General features: G+C 40.7%; 1 protein-coding gene across 1 annotated transcript in view; it reads left to right on the forward strand.

Moving 5' to 3' along the window:
* LOC122865520 (ephrin-A5b-like) overlaps window positions 1-18,321 on the forward strand; it is a 75,067-nt gene extending 56,746 nt beyond the window's left edge. The window contains exons 2-5 of the mRNA XM_044174051.1: window positions 2,822-3,114; window positions 10,772-10,837; window positions 10,975-11,055; window positions 12,841-18,321. Of these exons, the coding sequence (XP_044029986.1) occupies window positions 2,822-3,114; window positions 10,772-10,837; window positions 10,975-11,055; window positions 12,841-12,965 (565 nt within the window). The 3' untranslated portion in view covers window positions 12,966-18,321. The remainder of the gene's footprint in view (window positions 1-2,821; window positions 3,115-10,771; window positions 10,838-10,974; window positions 11,056-12,840) is intronic.
* Window positions 18,322-19,721: the final 1,400 nt, after the last annotated feature.

Below are 19,721 nucleotides of genomic sequence, written 5' to 3' on the forward strand. Positions count from 1 at the left end.
GAAAACAACTATCCAGGTCTGAACAGGTTCATCATCACTTTTGCAAACTTTTTCCCACCTCTCTCTCACAAAGGCATTAGTTAGAAAGTCTTCCTAATCCTGACTGATCTTAGCTGTTACTCCTGGGTCAGGTTTGATTGACAGCCACTGACACTTGCAAGGTTGCAGCTAACATTCAAGGCTTTGTAAAGACACGGGAGGACAAAGCAGGCTATCCCACAGTGCTTCTGGCTGAGGACATGATACTGTGGAGCCGGTTGACCCCTGGTAGTCATAATATCAGCGAGCAGATCTGAAACTGAGGCTAAGGGAGGCCAAGCTGTGCCTGCCTGGAGCCAAAGCGCTCAGCTGGTGCTGAAGGGGGAAAAGAAGACAAACCTGGGAGAGAAAACAAGGGCTTTGGTTTCACGTTTGACCAGACTATAATTAGAGAGAGAAAAAGCTTTGAATATGACTGCTGATGCCATAAGACACCCACACACCCCACTATCACGTATACACACACACACACATCTGCTCATTTGTGGCCCCTACAAACCCAGTAGGACAGCCACTAATCCTGCAGCACATTTACAATCTGTGTAACGACAACCTGATACACCCAGCAAGCCGACGGCGAGCACACACCTCCCTTTATGCTACTCACGCCTCCCGAAGCCCCAACATGTACATGTCAGCGGCAACAGCTGCGTCTCAACCCCTCCCTCCCTGTCTCACCTGGCCTCAGATCAGCTGACTGGTACTCCCATTCCCTCGGCGAGGAGCAGGAGTAGGCGTAATATCCGATCTGTGGGCAGCGAGGCCCTGTGAAACCTCAGGGTAAAAACCCCGCGGTGCTCTGGTGAGTTCACCCGTATCAGATCATCAGCCTGCTGCATGCTCCAACACGGTCTCTGGCCTGACTCCCCTGACGGCCCTCACTGTGTCAATGAACAGAGGTGGAGTATTGAAGACATCCGCACTATGTCAGTGATACTGAACCGCGGGCCATTAGCAGCTATAGAGATGCAACCAGCCGGCTGTCCAAGCCTAATCTGTCTCCGCAAAAAGCCTCAGAAATGCAACCTTATACGACGCCTATGGGAATATGGGTTTCCAATCACTCTCCTCAGGAATGAATACCTGGCATATCTTGCCGCTGCACTTTTTCTCCCTTTCTCCTGTCCACTCGGTTTACAGTAAACACCAGGCGAAAAATCTTGGGGCTGTTTCAAGGCTTGAGAGCAGGCCTCATTTTCCCAGACTCTGAGATTCCACAAGGGCCTCCTACATCAAGCTGTCATATTGGGCTAATGAAAATCTCATTCTACAGAGGGATCCTCTTAAAGCTGCTAAAGGTCCATGCTAACCAGGGGGATTAGCCCTGTAATGCTAGGGGACTTTAATTTCAGCACCAGCATAAGTTATTGCTGCTGAGCACTAACATTGATATATGGCTTAGGACTGACTAGCGTGTGTCGTAAGAGGTTTCTGCCAGGGCAGATGTGTTGCAGGGGGATTCGGTGGAGTCTCACAAGAGGCTCGGGATGATTGAGACTGACATGGTGAGATTCTGTAAACAAAACCGGAGCCCTAGCCTGGATGTGTCTTTTACAGTCCGACCTCAGTTTCCGAGCACATATGGTAACTTTTTCTTCAGCTGTGGCCTCACTAAGACACCAAAAGTATCATATCTTTTCAGCAGCTGTTTTGAGTATTATAACTCTTTGGAGAACTCATCATCAAGGAGCATGATGGCGAGAGACTCCCCAAACAAATCAATGAGTAACTATCTTCCCATTTAAACAGCTGTTACCAATGTACCCTTGAGCAAAGCACTGCTTCGGGGATCCGAATGTTAAATGTGTGCAAAACAGAGAGAGCATGCATGTTCAGCAAATCTTCTGTTCATTAAAAAGGTCAAGATCAGGGATCACATGGTCTTGTATGATGCTCTTGCAGGAATCATGCTCGCATGTAAACAACAGAACATATTGATATTATTGCTGACATACAAAAAACTGCCTCACTCCAAAAAACCTCACTGTGGATTATAAACACAGTTAAATCCAGTTAAGCATAAGTGCTCACATGCTTCTTTGGTGTAAATGCAAGCATGATTTTATTAATGTATCTTTCAGAGGTGCAGACATGAAATTTGGATTTAAGTCTCAAGGCTTAAAGGTGCCCTGTTTACTTTCAGTGTTATTCACCAAAATGCACTTTGTATCTTTGAGGTCTAACAAATGCGAATTCATTTCTTTCCATTCCTTTTGATCATTTTGAAACCTGCATTGTTTACATCCACGCTGTCCTTGCTAGTAGTCTTCTGCTTCCCTGCCTTTTGCTAGCACATTGCTGCGTTTCTTGGCGCGTTACCACCACCTGTCAATCAGTGGAATAGTGTGAAACCATTGGTAGGAATGTGTATCGTGTCACCCACGTGTGTGTGTGTGTGTGTGCAAAACAAAATGGGGACCCACACATAAAAACACTGCTCCATAGCGCTACTAGTGGTCAAGTTGCAAGTTTCGACCTGGTAAAACCCCATAACAATAAAAAAAAGTGACACTGAGAGGCAGAATATTTAATTATAAGGCATGTGTATTGAAGTAACTTGCTCTCAGTTGTGTAAAAAGAACCTTTTAACAAGTTTTAACTTTCATTTTAACAGTCAGCATTCACAGACCTGAAAGACTTCCAGCTGGCTTGTAATTGCTTATGAAGATTTGACACTTGCCCCAAAATACCTAAAAACAGCTTTGGTATTTTCATGCAGATTTGATGTTTTTCTGCACAAAACCACTCACATTTCCCTATTTTCTCGCTCTCTCTCCTCCAGGTTTTACCGGGGTGATTACCACATCGATGTCTGCATCAACGACTACCTTGATGTCTACTGTCCACACTACATCGGCCCGGTCTCTGACGAGCGGGCCGAGCGCTACGTCCTCTACATGGTGAACTACGACGGCTACAGCTCCTGCGACCACACCGCCAAGGGCTTCAAACGCTGGGAGTGCAACAGGCCTCTGTCGCCGAACGGACCGCTGAAGTTCTCAGAGAAGTTCCAGCTCTTCACTCCCTTCTCCTTAGGCTTCGAGTTTCGCCCTGGCAGAGAGTATTATTATATCTGTGAGTATACGCTTTAACTTCAGTTAAATGAAAAAAAAAGGCTTTTGTAGAAAAATAATTAGATATTTCTCAAATAAGGTACCCAAAAAGTATTGTTTTGATATCAGTACTGAAACTCAGGTATCGTATCAGCACTAGTATAGAAAGATTTAAAATGACACCCAGCTTTAACTGGGAGTTATATCAGAAGATCGATATTAATTTCATCTTGAAATCTTTCAAAAAGACAGCAACAATGTTTGGGTTTTGTTTCTCATTGGAATAAGGGCAAGCCAAAATATGAGCCAGAGGGAGCAAAACATCTCTACTGTTGAGTTCTTGTCTGAAGTGTCTTTTGTTGCTGACTGGCTGAGGTCAGCTTTCTCCTCCACGTGAGAAGACTCTGCAAAACAAACAGCTGTGCCCTGCAGGGGCAGAGGAGAGGGACTACATGTGATACAATGCTCTCCATGGTGGAGTTTTGGTATTTACATTACATCGGTCAGAGGAACTTCGTAGTTAAGAGGAAGAGATGGTATGAAGTGCAAGAGGCGGTGAAAAGAGAGCACCATCTTGGCATTTCAAGAAAGTTCAAATACAGATATCAAATACAAGCAGACTAGTGACTGGGTAGTGTTGGTGCAGCTTTTTAGCCTTGCCTCCAGGCCCAGAGCAGGTGTTTTGGAATGCTGCCTGAAAGTCTGAGTTCATTAAAGAAATACACAGTTTGGCCAATCTCAGAGGACATTTTTTTCTGTTGAAATGCAAATCAGATTTGGTATCTGATAGCTGGTCACTGATTAACCCCCTTTAGAATTTTTTGTATCACATTTTGTATCTTTGAAAACTCCACTCCACGAGAAGCTAAAAGGAAGTTTGGTGGGTTTGTGATGCAGATGAAGCGTTTAAGATCACAAGGAAGATATTTTTATAATTAAGTAGTTAGGTTGATGATAAAATATCAGTTACTGGAGAATTTGTTCTCATGTCTTTCAACAACTTCGTCTTCACCTTACTTATCTTGGATTGGGCTACAAGCGAGCATCTGGGATCCCAACATCATCAAGATTGTCGTCATGCGAGTTAAACCAAATCTAAATCTGTAGTTTTGTTGCAGTATTTTGCATTGTGATGTATTACCCTTAGCTAGATGTTTCTGTTGGATCTCTGTGTCCTTTGGCTAGTCTTCTCGACTCTGTTGCATAAATGTGACTGTATTGTTTAGGGAAATTGTGGTCTACTGTTAGCTGTGCCAGAGAATTGTTGATGTTGTTGCAATTCCTTGGATGTCGATAAGAAAAAGCATAGATTGCCTAATTCTGCTTCATTTGTTTAGTTGGCTCTGGTTGATGTGAAACTGAATGAAGATGATTCATGTAGACGTTGATGATGACTGATCATCCAGAGAGAGAGAGAGAAAGAGAGAGAAAGGCAGAGAGACAGTCCATATGGCTTCGAGCAGTTTCAGGCCATATGGACTATCTCTCGCTGACTCAGATTCATGACTCATCCATCAGATCCTTGTTCCACCGGATGAAATAGGAAAAGACAAAGACACCTCCGGGAAAATACCAAGGCCCTATAGTCAGAACATTTAACATAATACCGATATTTGTCCTCACATTGTATGGAGTTGTGTAGTCAGAAAGAGCTGCTTCCGGAATTATGTAGTATACCGATAAATTCTCATTTAAATGCTAAATGCTATGCTGTTCCTCCACACAGAAACACGTGATTCACCTGTCTTGGTATGATGGCTCGTAAAACTACAACATCCATGACTCGCAGCTGCCATTGCTGTGGAGAAGAAGCTAGTCAGACTCAGTAGTTGTAGCAAATTCAGAACGCTTCATCGTTACAATTGTGAACAAACCTCTGCACCACAGTTGCTGAATTCAACTACCAGAGACTACTCTGAAAGCCAAATGATTTTAAGCAGCACTGACAGTAGTCAATGACTGACGTTTTTGGCCAAAAAAAGCTAAAAACACAGCATTGATAGTACTGACATACTGATATATAGATATTTTAGGCATTTTAGTCTCTTTTAGCTAATAGTTTATATATATATATATATATATCAGCTCAAAAGAGCTGAGGGGAACCGTACAGTAGGTGGTAATCATTTGTAGGATCCTCATTTCAAGTGGCCCCTTTTCACTTTAGACATACTGATATACAAGTATTGATTCGTAATTCATATCGTGATGTCCACAGGCCTGTACCTTTGACTTATTTTTAGCAAAGTACAAAGTAATTTCTAATGCAGTTTCTTATCTTTTGTGCTTGAGTTTCATGTCCATGCAAGCCACGAGGTGCTCCAACTGTCAGTCAGCTAACAAAGAATTGTTTGTCTTTCTTCTAATTGAATGCTTACAGTATATCATAATTCATTCACTCAAAGACTTTCTTCATGAGTCTTTCTTGGAGCCTTATGGAAAGCCTTGGAAACTTATATTGACATCAGTAAGAAAAGAAGTAGCCTATTGCTGTCATACATGAAAAACATATTTTTCCAGACCAGAAATGCCGGTTACGTTACAGTAAAGTTTGTTTTATCAGCTGCTGGTGTCAGTGTCCAATTGCATGTTGTACATATAATATGGTTTGGGAATCTATTCAGTGGCCATGTAAATGACACATTGAAGGTGAGTTCATATCTGCTTGTCTCAGTGAAGACAGACACTCCTTTGTCCTCCTTTGTGGTGCTCATCATTCGCCCCAGGCAGGGTGGAAGAGGGTGAGGCTATGTCAAAAAGATGACACCTGCAGTTGGCTAAGGGCCTGCCCATCTGGCAGACAGACAAAAACCCAGAGGAAAGTCGCCCTGGTGTGGGATCAGTATTGCAGCTGGTCCTAGAAGGTCAAAGGTCACTGAGATGACGACAAGGTCTGTGCTGCGAGCTTCTCGTGGCCTCAGAAGGCGGCATGTTTTTCTAATAGAGCCTCAGTGGAGCAGGGGAAGCCTGATCCTAATCTCAGGGGATAGAAATCCAATTTTCAGAGGAGACAGTTGAGAGTCTGGTTCTCCCTGTGTGAGAGAGATGACTGTCTCCCTGTAAAGCCCTCTCGCTTCAAACGCCCGGGTCCCGCTCCGTACAGCCAGCACAGATCTACATCGATAATGACATGAACCCTGCGAGCACAGCGCCGCGACAGTTTCCTTTTAGCTTCTCGCGGCTGAAGCAAAGACAAGAGGCTTTGTTCCCCAAGATAAACCAATCATCACAAGAAAAACATCTGATCGCGCAGTATTAATATCAGGCTCTGCCTAATTCACTTCACAGTCACACCAAAGCTTGACCTTACACGGCATACCAGCCTGTTGAGGGATCTTTGAAAGGTGTTGCCAGTTCCGAATGTGCGAACGCGACGATCACAAGTCCCACAGCACATGACTGAACGTATAACATGTGCCTGGGCGCGTGACCGGGAGGTTTACCGTCGTCCCGTTGTCATGGTGAGGCGGCGGCTGGATGACCTGACTAACGCTGGGTTTAGAGTTGCAGGCAGAGCTGGAGTTACAGTCACGGTGAAGCACGGCTGTGTTGCTTGAGGATAGAAAACCCAGACTCTGACCTCAGTGTCAGACATGAGAGAAAGGAAGAGAGACAGTTGGGTATTTGTGCGTGTGTTGGAATCTGCGAAGGGATGGTGGTATGGGGAGAGAAAGAGGGTGAGAAAGTGAGATGAGAGAGAGACAGTGTGACACAATTTCAGAGAAAGATAAAGAATGAGAGTGAGAAATAGTAGAAAAACAGAAAGAAGGAAGAAAAGATTCTGCACGTTTTAGGACATTTTATTAACAGACAAGACAGCATTTTGGGGGATGAAAGATCTTCCTCAGATCTAAAAAAACATCACAGGAATGGCCATCAGGAATGGTCACCTGACAAATACTAAAATGTATAATGACCACAAATAACTAGCCAAAAGTACTAAAAACACATTAAAGCACTATTGTCAGTCTTCACATGAAATACTTCACAAAATACCCCATCAAAGCCATAACAAGTTGTCCATAACACATAAGACGAGGACTCCTGATATATCTTGCTTATACCATGGTCTCGGACCAAAGGAAAACATGCTGCATTCCTGGCGGCTGAGGTTTTTTTTACAGTTTTACAAGGGTTTTATACTTTTAATTTGGCCTTTTCACCATCTAAAAACAACTGCAGCTACTGTTACTGCTAATGCATTATGGCTCTTTTTGCAGCACGCACTCAGCTGTATGGCTACTTCTTTGTCCTTTTTGTGGATGTCCACTGCTGATTGGCCAACAGATTTGTGTGGTGCACCTACGGGAAGTCTGGAATCTGCACTTTGGACAAGTTACAATTCTGTTTTTGTCAATGAACTTAATTGTGCATAGCAGGATTTTACACACAACGCTGATCTTTCACCAAAATTCCAGAGATAACTCCATCTTTCAGAGCAATGAGTTATTCCTAAAAAATATTGAAAACAGCTTGTTTGCCACAGCGGCTGAAAACTGCGATTTTAATAGGTTTCCATCTAACATATGTAATCAGTTTACAGTGTCTGTTTCAGCTGTATAAATTGTAGTGCAGTGTGAGGCATATGTATTGTTGCTATGGTTACCTGCAGTTTAATATATCTTGGTCACTGATTTAGAGACTGTGGTAAAAAAAAAAAAAAGAACATTCCCTGGCTGAATCTACAGTAAAATAGTTCTAGAAAAAAACATTAGAAATGGAAATGTTCATCCAAAAAACAAATTGATCTGTGTTAGTGCTGAAATGATCAACTGATTCGATTAATCAAAAAACAGAAAATTAAACAGTTATTTAGTCATTTATCAAGCCAAAATTCCTAACATTTGCTAGTTCTACCTTTTGAAGTGTGAGAATTTGCTGCTTTTCTCTGTTTTATATCAGTCTAAATTAAATATATTTGGCTCACGGACCATTGGTCAGACAAATTAAGCAATTTGAAGACGTCCCCTTGGACTTTTTCGCTACTTCCTGACATTTTATAGACTAAACGATTAATCATTTAATTGAGAAATAATCAAGAGATTATTTGATAATCAAAGTAATTGTTAGTTGCAGCCCTATTCCGAATAATTTCATGAGATTAATAAAACGTCCTAGATGGGAACTTGGGACAATGGTTTCTCCCTTTTTCCTATAATGTGTCTTGATATATCTGTCCCTCAACACGTTCGTGCAAGAGGGCAGAAGTACACTTTTTATAGGAGTCAAACAAAGTTAGAGAGAGATAATGACAGCCAAGGAAACAGACAGAAGGAGCATAAAGAAAGAGAAAAAGAGGGTTTTGGCCACTCGAGTTCAGAGACAAAAACTGAGACAGTGAGTTATCCTGTCTGTTCCAGCCAGCCAGGGTGTGAGGTAAGTTACTCGATATCCGCTGACACAGACAGAAGCAGCGTGATTGACACCGTTCCTCTCTCGTTTATTTCCTCCCTCTGCTGCTTCGCTTCCAATATTCCTCTCATGCTGAAGTTTTAAAAATGATTTTTATCTCCTCTCACAACCGCACGGTATCTGATAAAGTGCCTTTTGAAATAAGAGCCAGAATCATCGGCGACAGTGGAAACACTGACATGGTTTACTTTTATCAAGAATTCACCGCTGGGACAGAATCCATCACACGGAGTGTCTGGGTGAAAGGATAGAAGAGTGTCTGTGGACAAACTATGGACACGTCTGTGCACAGATGCACATACTTGGGAAAACCATAATTACATACATGCATGCATACATACCCAACACACGGTCATCAATATCCAAACACACTCAAGGTTGTGTGTGTGTTTGAGAGGCTTGGCAGGCAGCAGGAAATGACAGAGGTCAGAGTATCGAGGCCCATGCGGAAAAAGACGAGAGAAAAACTATTGTGGGATGAAAAATAGCCAGACAAAACATAAAAATATTCTTGACAAAAGTGCAGACAGAAGTTGAAGTCATTCGTCACAGCTGGAGACACCCTCAGCACTCTATTAACGACTAGGTCCCCAGCACTACTTGAAAACTAATTAGTTTTGTTGGCTCTGCAAAACTATCACAGCAGCCACACAAAAAAATGTTTTTTTTAATCGTAGCCTTTCACAATCAGGAATCAGAGGAAATTAGATTTTGTAGGTGAGCATAACAGCATGCAACGCAACTGCAGAAATGACTGCCCCTGGCCAGATTAGACTTGGAAATATGAGGGTGACATTGAGTTGTTTCATATCATAAAATATGGAGCATTAGGATGAGAGCGAAGTTCAGAAGGCGAGATAAAGCTCTTCAGACTGTATTTAAAGGAGATAAGTGTGGAATACCTCTGATGAAGAAACAATCGACCTTGTCAGATTGGTCGTTTCTACTGCGTAGCTGATGTTTATGAATTAAGGAAGATTCTAGAGAGTGAAGAGGTCTCAGGTAAAGCTGTGAAGTGAATGGAGAATGCTGAGTGGGTTTGCAGAAGTAGGACCACAAAACCTATGCTGCAATCAGACTAAACAATATTTTGCCTTTCGTGTTGCAGATTATGTGATCACAGTGTCATAAATTCTTGCCATGACTTGTCCTAGAGACATGGCAATCTACGATCACCAGTTTAGAGTTCAACAAGTAGTGTGCAGTCCTTCAAGGCTTGCATTATATACATTATATATACATGCTGTAGTTAAACGGGAAGGAGGTGCCAGGGACCGATTTAAGAAGTTAGGCCAGAAAAGGCCTAAAAAAGGTGAAATATCCCAGATACTGCGTCAGTTGTCTTCCACTATGGCTAATATCGCGAAGTCTGATCCCATCAGTAGCTGCGTTCAGTTCAAGTTCATCTTATTACATAGTGAATTAACAATACCTGTGATTCTGGATTATCGATGCATACAAAAATATCAGAGAGATTTTAGAGACTTTGGACACGTAATTGTGTACATCTTGGTAGGGCTGGGTGTCACTGTTTGGTACTCGTATCTGAGTTTTGGTATCAATACCAAAACAACACTTTATTTTGATACCTTACCGTACCTCGTTTTTTAAAGAACCCTTTCTTTTAAGTTCTCAAACGTTAAATGTCTAAACACATGCAGCTGTACAAGAACTTTGCCAAAGCAAAAATACAAAATACAAATTAAACTGATTTCAATCAGGAGCTATCCGATCAAAGAACAAGTAGGCAAGCTCCCGGTACTTACAGTTTGCTTTGGACACATTTCGATCTCTCTTTAAAAGAGATTTTAATCTCAGTGAGACTTTCTCCTGGTTAAATAAAAGGTAAATAAAATGAAATTAATACGAGGATTTGGGCTACAAAAGGTATAAGAATCATTGGTAAGGTGATAAGATGCAATGCTGACACTTTAGAAAGTTTGATTTGTGTCCCTAGTTAAATTTAAATGCTTGTACATTTAAAGCTATTCCTTTTATACTGTATGTTTATAAAGTAAAATATGGAAGTGAAGGCAATTTTGCGAAAATAAAATGTTCTAATTTAATTTGTTCAAACAAAACTGTTTTGTTTCCGAGGATGGATGACTCATGATCTCATTATTGAGCAAAATGAGGACTGCCATTTTAAACAATAATCATGCAGCCCCAGATTAGATCAAGGAAGGTATTTGGGATATTTTGGATGGAAATGTGTAGGTAATGTGTTTAAAGTGTTTTGTTCTCAACTCTGCCTGATTTTTCCACAGCCTCCATCACTGACGACAAGGGAAGAAGGAGCTGCCTTCGACTCAAAGTCTTCGTCAGGCCTCCAAGTGAGTTGCAGATTGTTGTGTCTACTCTGCCCAGTTTTCCAATCTGCTGTGCACCAGCTTGTGTTCAGGCTGTGGACGAGTGACGTTCGAGTTCTCTAATCTTCACATATCCTCTCTCCTCTTTGTTTTTTTCGAAGACAATTGTGTGAAAAACTCTGGGAGCGTGCAGGAAGGGGTCGATTTTGACGACAACAGTCACAACTCCCTAGAACCCAGAGGTTGGTGGGAAAACAGTACATAATGTTTATGTGTGTGTGTGTATTAGAGACAGAACTTCCCATAACTACTGCGTCTGCTGATAATATCCTTTTCTTTTCATTACCTTTAGAATTTTCTTTCATTTTGTACATCATGATTCATGAATACACATTAAGAAGAGTTCATGAACTTAAGAATCAAATAATGAAAGTTTATTTTCTTTACTTGTTGCCTAGATAGCCAAAATGTCATGATATGTCTCAATTCCATACTCTATACTAAATCTAACCAGGTTTTGAGTAGTTAGTGTGCTCGCAGTGGCAAAATGAAAAGAAAAAGAAAAGTATACAGACTAAATTGGACTGATTTTTCATTGTGCTGATAATGGACACTATTCCTATTGTTATACAAATGACATTTAGTATAGAGCACATACTGTATTAGTATATAATCATGTTATCATGAACTTTAATACTGTAATAGAACAGTATTTCTTAAATGCAGACAAAATTACTTACACATTTGTATTTACTGATACATAAATAAGTGCTTAGCTATCGCATGTCCTGGATCAACTAGGTGAATCATCTCTACTACTCAGCACAAGTCCACGCCTCAGTCATTATCAGCTGATAGATCAATAAACCTATAAATTATCTGTCCCCTGTGTGGGTATGCATTTGTATTTCTCTGTCTCCATGGCTTTTGTTTTTGTCTACAGTAAGTAGGATTATGCTTGTACATCATGGCCGGATTAACACACTAGGGCGCCTGGGTCAAAAATTAGCTTTGGGCCCCTGTTGACCCCTTGTGGTAATTTGGTTAAAGTAATAGTTTGAAATTTTGGGAAATACACTTATTTGCTTTTTTTGCTGAGAGGAAGTTGAGACGATCAATGCCACTCCAATGTCTGCATGCTAAATATGAAGCTACAGCCAAGAGATGGTTAGCTTAGCATAAAGAGTGGAAACAGAGCACTTCTACAGCTCATTTATAAACAGGTTATCTCGTTGTTTAATCTGTACAAAAACCAAAGTGTAAAAAATAACAAGTTATGGTTTTAAGGGGGGTTATGAGTAGGTTGCCTGGCAACCTCACTGTGACGACAAGACTCCAGGAAGTCACTGTGCCCAGCCAAAAAATAGCCCCCACATAACCCCAACTTGTTACTGTTTCCAGTCTTTCTGCTAAACTAAGCTAACCATTTCCTGAGGCATAGCTTCATATTTAACAAAGAGATATGAAACTGGTATCGGATCTATTCATCTAACTCCCAGCAAGAAGTATATTTCCCCAAAGTGTTTAACCATTCCTTTAAACTAAATGTTATTTAGGAATAATCATGATGTAAATTTTGACACAGGGCTTGGGTTTGGATCCATTTAATGAATATGTGAAGTGTTAAAGCTTAATAATGGGTGTTAAGGTGCTCTTTAAGGCCCTTTTCATTTCAGTTGATGCTGTGCTTTAGTGGTGCATATGCCCAAGCAAATTTGCCGTCATTCAATTTACCACAAACCAACAGACACAAGATTAATATGGGGCCACTGAAAGTCTGGGACCTGAGGCAGTTGCCAGTTTTGCCTGGTTGGTAATCCAGCCTTGTTGTATTGTCTGTGTTTGTTTGTGTTCATTTATTCCTGTCTGAACCATTATTCATTTACCAGAGTGTGACCAACAGCCCTGCTCACAGTGTCTGACTTCCTCATCATTTTAACGCAGAGAGAAAACAAAAGCACCACTTTGTTTCTTAAAATTTGAGCTGTTTTGCTTGTGAATGATCATTTCCATCTCTTTCCCTTCAGACGGCATCGGTCACGAGTCGCCAGAGCCGGCTCGAAGGGATGTGAACTCCGTCGGTCGGTGCCAGACTTCAGTCCTCCTGCTCAGCTCCGCCCTCATACTCCTGGCTGCCATCTTGTCTTTATAGCGCCCGGTTTGAGGAATCCCCCAGGAATGGACTGTCCTGATTGGACCACAGGCCGCTCTACCCTGCAACCCCTCCCCTCAAGGAGCACTTTTAAAAAAACAAAAAAAAAAAACACTGACAATCTCTCTAGGTTAAAAGAGAGAAGAAGGGACTTCAACACTGAAGCCTTTGTTGTTTTTTGACTTGCCAACTAGTGTGATTCTTGACTTTCTGGTGGGTGCTGATGGTCGAGGCGCCTCGAGGTGAAAGAGGCGGAGTCTCTTACCTGTTCGCCTCGCAACCATTCACAGTATGCAGATATTAAACATTTCTTTGTGTTAAAGATAAGCACACATACATGCTTTTAAACATATACATACACACAACACAAACTACACAATCAGTACAATCTTTAGCTTGAATGGCAAAGAAGCACAGCGGGATCCCTCAAAAGTTTACAGACTTTAACATTTTTGGTGTTCAGGAAAACATCACGTAACCCCCGACATGTAACATGATTAAACCTCACGTCAAAGTGGAAGAGGTTTCTAAAAAGATCCAGGAGCGACACATCACATATGGGCCAATGGAAAGAAAAACAAGAAGGATGTTGTTGCTAGGAGACTGTTGCCAAGGGCGCAGGGGTATGGGACGGGTCTTTGATGACTTAACCTTCCTCTCAGGTTAAAAAGGAGTCGGATGCATCGTCTCAGACTGTGGAGGACCCTTGTTCAGAGTGAAAAAAGAAAATTTAAAGAAGCACTCATCTGTTAGTGTTTGGATAGGGACGACTTAATGATTGATTGATGTATTGTTTTTTAATAAATCACGTAATTCAATTGTAGCAGCCAACACGGGTGTACAGTAAAATATTTGAACGGAGCGTAGGAGTCAATACGGTATTTTGCCAGGCAAAAATGTATTTTCCTATTTATTGTGAAGTCCTTGTGCTTTTTTCTGTTCTGGTTGAGTCTGTAAGTACAGTAGAAAGGCAATAAAAAGCAACTACACTTACTAAGTTAGTTCATATTACACACAGTTTATTTGATACAATCATACAAAAACACTGAGTACAGTTTATGTATCTGCTTTGCTTGATCGCTGATGATGGTTTTTTTAAATAGTTTTTAACAAAGTCCAGGAAGAAAAAAAAAGTCTGATGTGCTATCAGGGTGTAGAAATCGTAGAATACTTGTGTTTTCGAATTTGTCATTAAAAATGTCACAAATGTAGTTTTACTATTACACTATTGCTTTTGTGAATCACTGTCATAACTATTGTACAAAGAGGCGAATTTCCTACAAAGTTCAGGGATGTGTCCATACCTAACATGAGGTAAAAAAGATGTTTCAGTGAGACAGCGACTGAGTTACAGAGCAGCTGGTAGTGGTGTGTGGGGGGCAGGGGGTTGTGTGGGTTCAGTTGCCCTCTTTGATGTCGTGTAAAGTGGCGTCTGTACAGAAAATACACCGGGGGCACCCTCGTACCTGTTATTTCTGGAATGAAAAATCGACCACCAGGAGAGATGGAATAAACAGAGCGAGGTGTCCTGTTCTCTCGGGGCAAACTGAAACTCTAGTGGACCTGAGAGGGGAAAGAGAAGGAGAGGAAGATGTGAAGCTTTGTAGCTCTCCTGCTGAGATCAATAGTCAATAGTTTTAAAGCAGGAACATGCGGTAAACATATCTATTCCACTAGACTTGTGCCGATTGGCACAAATCCAAATCCACTATTGATGATTAAAGAGATGATGGCCGTTTCCCCCCCCCCGCATCTCCATTCTCCATATGCCTGCCCACCAAAGCTTTGCTGTGCACACCAATGTCCATAGCATCCGAATCCATCATTTTCCGGCTCTGTTGCGGCCAGCAGAGATGATCTGCTGCCATTCTGGCCAGTGTATGTGTGTGTGTGTGTGTGTGTGCGCCCTCTGGGTCCGTGAGCCACGGGATTTCGAAAACTCTTTTCCCCGCTTCTTTCTTCTTCTATCTTTATGCGCCGGGTCTATTTTTGCCGGACTGGCTCGCGTCTCTGAAGTGTGAAATTCACTTGTGAATGTATATAAATGCCTGTAATTATTGACAGTTGACTTTAAATCAGTTTTGAATTATTTTATTTGCTAGTCATGTCTGAAGTCATATACAGCAAAACTAGTTTTTCGTGTTTGTAATTAGAGAAACTGAGAGAAGGAGGGAGGGAAGGAACCCCCCCTGGGTTGTCAGATCAGATTATCTATCAGCGATCTCTAGTAATGACAATATGACGATATGAAAAAACAGATGATTGCCCAATCTTATTTTCCACCCCTCACTCTCAGCAGCACTGATACCCTCCACATTCACTCACTGCCTAATGAAGCCACAGCCCTGCTAGTTTTACTGCTGAAAAAGACCTGTAGCACCTGCTCACTGACCCGGTATGAAGGCGTATTAGGGCCACTCTTGGGGAAATTTAAAAAAATCTGAGACGGACATTAAAGTTGTCATTTTGAGATAAAAGTACGGTGGCCCTGAGAGCTCAACTCTGTAACTTAAGAAAACAAATGCATATAGACAAAACACAAGCAAATTAAGAAAGCATCTTCACCAATTTGAAAACACATGCACAGCATTTAGACAAAATGCTGCAAAGTAAGAAAACACTCATAATTAAAACATAAAACAGTCATAATTATGAGAATGAGAATTATGAAAGTGATAATTTTAAAAAAAAAGGCAACATTAGTAGAATAAAATGTAATTTTACAAGAAAAATTTTTTGATTTCAGGAGAATAAAAAAAAGAGTAAATTTGAGTCGTAAGACTCTCTAAGAATAATAATGATAATACAAGAATAAAATTGTAATTTTTTAAGAAAAGTCACGAAATTATGAAAGCAAAGTTGTAATTTTACAAGAACAAGTCATATTACAAGAATATAATTGACCAATCCTAATCCTGCCCCTTAAGAGAGTTGAGCAAGCTAGGTACCCGACAGAACCTCAATCAGCTTTCCCCTTTCCTGTACTTAGATATGCTATGTTGAAAAGAAAAACACATTTTGAAGATGGTTAAAAGATGTTGCTGAGTCTCAATTTGCGTCGTTTTACCTTGTTCATAAAAGTTAACATCGTGAATATATATCCTTCCATCGCATACCGTAGTCCTTGCTGTTGGCTTCTTGAAGCTATATTACTTGACGCCCAGAAACTAATACACACTGCAGCACCCGGCTAAAGAGAACTGGCGTTGCCATGTTTCTTTTTGTCAAGCATGTCCGACCCAGCAACAGTAACTAAGGGAGGCGGGACTTAGGATCAGTCAAGCGTAATTTTATTTAAAAAAAAGTCAAAACATAGTGAGAATAAAGTAATGACTTTAATAAAAAGTCATAATATGACAATAAAGTTGTCATTTTACAAGAAAAAGTAATATGAAAAAATTATAGCTGTGTGCTCAACATAACAATGTTGTTTGAACTTGAACTTTGAAATGTTACAACAGTAATATTAACAGTGGCCCTAATACCCCATCATAGCACAGAGACTGCTTGAGGTCAGAGAGGAACGTTTTTACTCGCTTAAAGGGCCACAGAGAGACAGATTTAAAAAAAGAATGGTCAAATCTAAGTAACAGAGGCCAAGATATGATGTGTTTTATTTTCAAACAAACTCTGGATCCTACAAATACCATAATGCAACTCAATGCCGTTCCTTCCTGGCAAATGCCCACATCTTTCAAACTCCACACCACCAGTTTGTTACACAGGCTTCCTGTTATAAATTTGCAGTTTTTAAACCCAAGCCTAATGACATTATCGGGGTTATTTTTTAGGACTTTATAAAAAGGTTCCTCCAGAGCCACAGAAGACATTATACAACTTTTTCACTGACTGAGTAGTACTCTCTGTGACGAGTAAACTGAAGTTGATGTGTAAAATCGGTAGAGTGCCCCTTTAAATAGTCATTAATGCTCTCAATTTACAAATAATTCCATAAAAGTACAGAATTCTGTATTTCTGTTTATTTATTTCAAATTAGTAGCATTATTACCTTTACCACTCAATACTCTGTGTTATTTCTTACATGAATTCATTCCTTTGAATCACTAAATTTGTATTACATAATCTCAGATTGCTTCATATGCTCTTCTCTATTCTGTTTCAGACATTCACAAGAACATTCACATTCTCAGTACAATTTTTAATTTGAGGGCACAAATTACCACTTCATCAAAAATCTTTCCCTCCTCACACCTACCAGCCTCCATGCATTTTAGTGCGGCCAACATTGACAGTCACTGTAATCATTGCCTCTAGCCACGCCACGATGAGAAAAACCAATCAGTTAGTTCTGTGGATACTGTGTATCCAACAATTAGTCTGTTGTAACATACTGTATTAGAAACTTTCTCTTTTTTTCACACCTCTTTTGAAGGGTGATTTAACGGACACATTAATGTTCTTAGCAAGAAAAAAAAAGTTCAATGTTTGATATTAAAAAATGCTTTGTTTCATTTTATATGTCTTTTATATGGAACAGGATCAACATTGCACCCTCTATCTTTAAATGTGTGTGTGTAAACATGGCACATATCAAACATGCAGTGCGGTCAGGTTACAATCATGAATCAAAAGGGCCTGAAGAAAGAACAGATAAATCTGTTTTCCCTCCTTTTTTTTTCAAAACTGCTCTTGTTCATTGTATTGTTGCATCCAAATTGTCTTTAAGGTGCAGGATGTTCTTTGTTTCTGTTTGTGGTCTTTTGCTAATCTTCACCTCCAGCTGTTTCCAAGCCAAACTGCGGTTAAGATCGCCCGTGACGACGATTTTGGAGAATTCAGGAGATGCGATTGACTTTTATTGGTGTAGAAGCTCAATGTGTTTGTTTGTGGCAGCGGGAGAAAGTCTGTTTTCCACCTCGAATTTTGATGTTACATGTTTTATTGAGCAAACTGTGCTATAAGGACTTCTTCTTCACCTGATTTTGGTACCATGTAGCCTAAAGCTAACACCACTGTGTCCATGGTTTGCAGCGTCTGTTCTCCATCCTCTGTATCTTAAAAAAGGATGTGGGCTTTTGTCAGTGCATCTAGCATTGGGAAGGCTTTTGTTACTTTAGCCACAACTGTGCTTTTCTTTCCCAAACTAGAAATGGATGTGCCACAAAACTGCACATTTCTTTTAACATTGTAGTAACTGTACCTTGTGCCTATATGAGCCCCATCCTCTCCTGTACTCATCTAAACTATTCTAATGTCTGTTTCCTGCTCAATCCCTCACTAGAATTTTCTACAAAAAGGCCATTTCTTTCTTTGTAAATACACGTGTTGGAGCAGCTATGACTAACTAAAACAAACAAGAAAAAAAGATTTAATAAATATTTCTTTGTCGTTGTAATTATCGTGTCTGATTTGTTTTATTAATCGTTATGCAAACGAGTGACAGTTTGTGAAATGGAAAGAACATCAAAAAGGCGTGAAGACTTCGGCGGAGTAGCTCGAGCGAGTGCTGGATGTTTGTTTTGGTTGTCACTCGATGCATAATCACACAGGCTGCGTCCGGGAGAAGTGGGCGAACAGCTGTTTCTCTATAATCTGGAGGTAATTCACAGACTGAAAAAACAGAAACAGCTTCAGTTCATCTTGCGGGAATGTGCAGCACTTCAGGGAGCTCTGCCAAGAAAACTCTTGTCTCACAGTCTTTTGCTCCTCGCTTCGCTCTGCCTCTCCTGTTGTCTGCTTCAATTTCTCACTTTCTGTCTTTCTCTCTTTCTCTTCCTCCCTTCGTCTCTCCGGTGACTTTGCCACCTTTCACCAACCTGCTGCGAAAACTTTACGACATCCTATCATAGCATTCAGACTGTGTTGTCACAAACACAATGGGAAATTTCCATTGAGTCCTTCTTTGGTCCAGTGGAACAACCTGTTTTATCAAGAGTAATGAAGGTGCAGCTGAGGTGTCTGAATCAAAGGGTGCTGCTGGTGGAAATCTCTGAGTTCTGCCTTGGATGGTTTGGAGCCGTGAACTCTCAGTGGTGGAAGAAACCCTTTCCACTCTTAGGGGGTACTTTAATGATGTAGTATTTGCACATCATAAAATATAGGGACTCACCACAGACAGAATGATAAAATAATGGGGTTTTTTCCCCTCAAAAGGAGGATCCTACATTTCCCTTAATGCAACTTGAAATCATCTTTCACTAGACCCTCCCTGACTGGAAAAAATGCCTTTCAAACTTCACAGCCCCAGTTTGACATTCTGTTAGAAATCTGTAGTCTCCTCCAGAGCTGCAGAAGACATTATACAGCTGTTTTCACAGGCCGAGTAGCACTGCTCATGATGAGTAAACTGATCGTCATGAGTGTCCCTTACAATCAGTACCACACTGTAAAAAAACACCAAATTTCAATTTCACTGGACATTTTACTCAAGTAAAAGAAGAGAAGTATGAGAGTAAAACTGCGCTTCAGTATCAAAAGCGAAAGTACTGATAGTGGAGAAGAATTTCACTGTCAGGTGAAAGCAGGTGGGCTGAAAGAAAGAAAGAAAGAAACACTTTCTCTCTGAGATGTAGAGGAAGAAAAACACGAGAGAGAAAAACTTCAAATAAAAAAATACCAAAATCTCAAAACTACTCCAGTGACAGTACTTGAGTAAAGGCACTTTAAGTTCCTTTCCACCTCTGCAGCACTGATGTTAGATATTTTGATTATCCTGCAGCCATGTCTCTGCTCTGTGAGGAACACGGAGTAGAGAGAGTAAAAGTGTATTTTTCCACTGTGAACAATGAGGCAAAT

Source organism: Siniperca chuatsi, linkage group LG18 (genome assembly GCF_020085105.1).
Source record: "Siniperca chuatsi isolate FFG_IHB_CAS linkage group LG18, ASM2008510v1, whole genome shotgun sequence".
NCBI lineage: Eukaryota > Metazoa > Chordata > Actinopteri > Centrarchiformes > Sinipercidae > Siniperca > Siniperca chuatsi.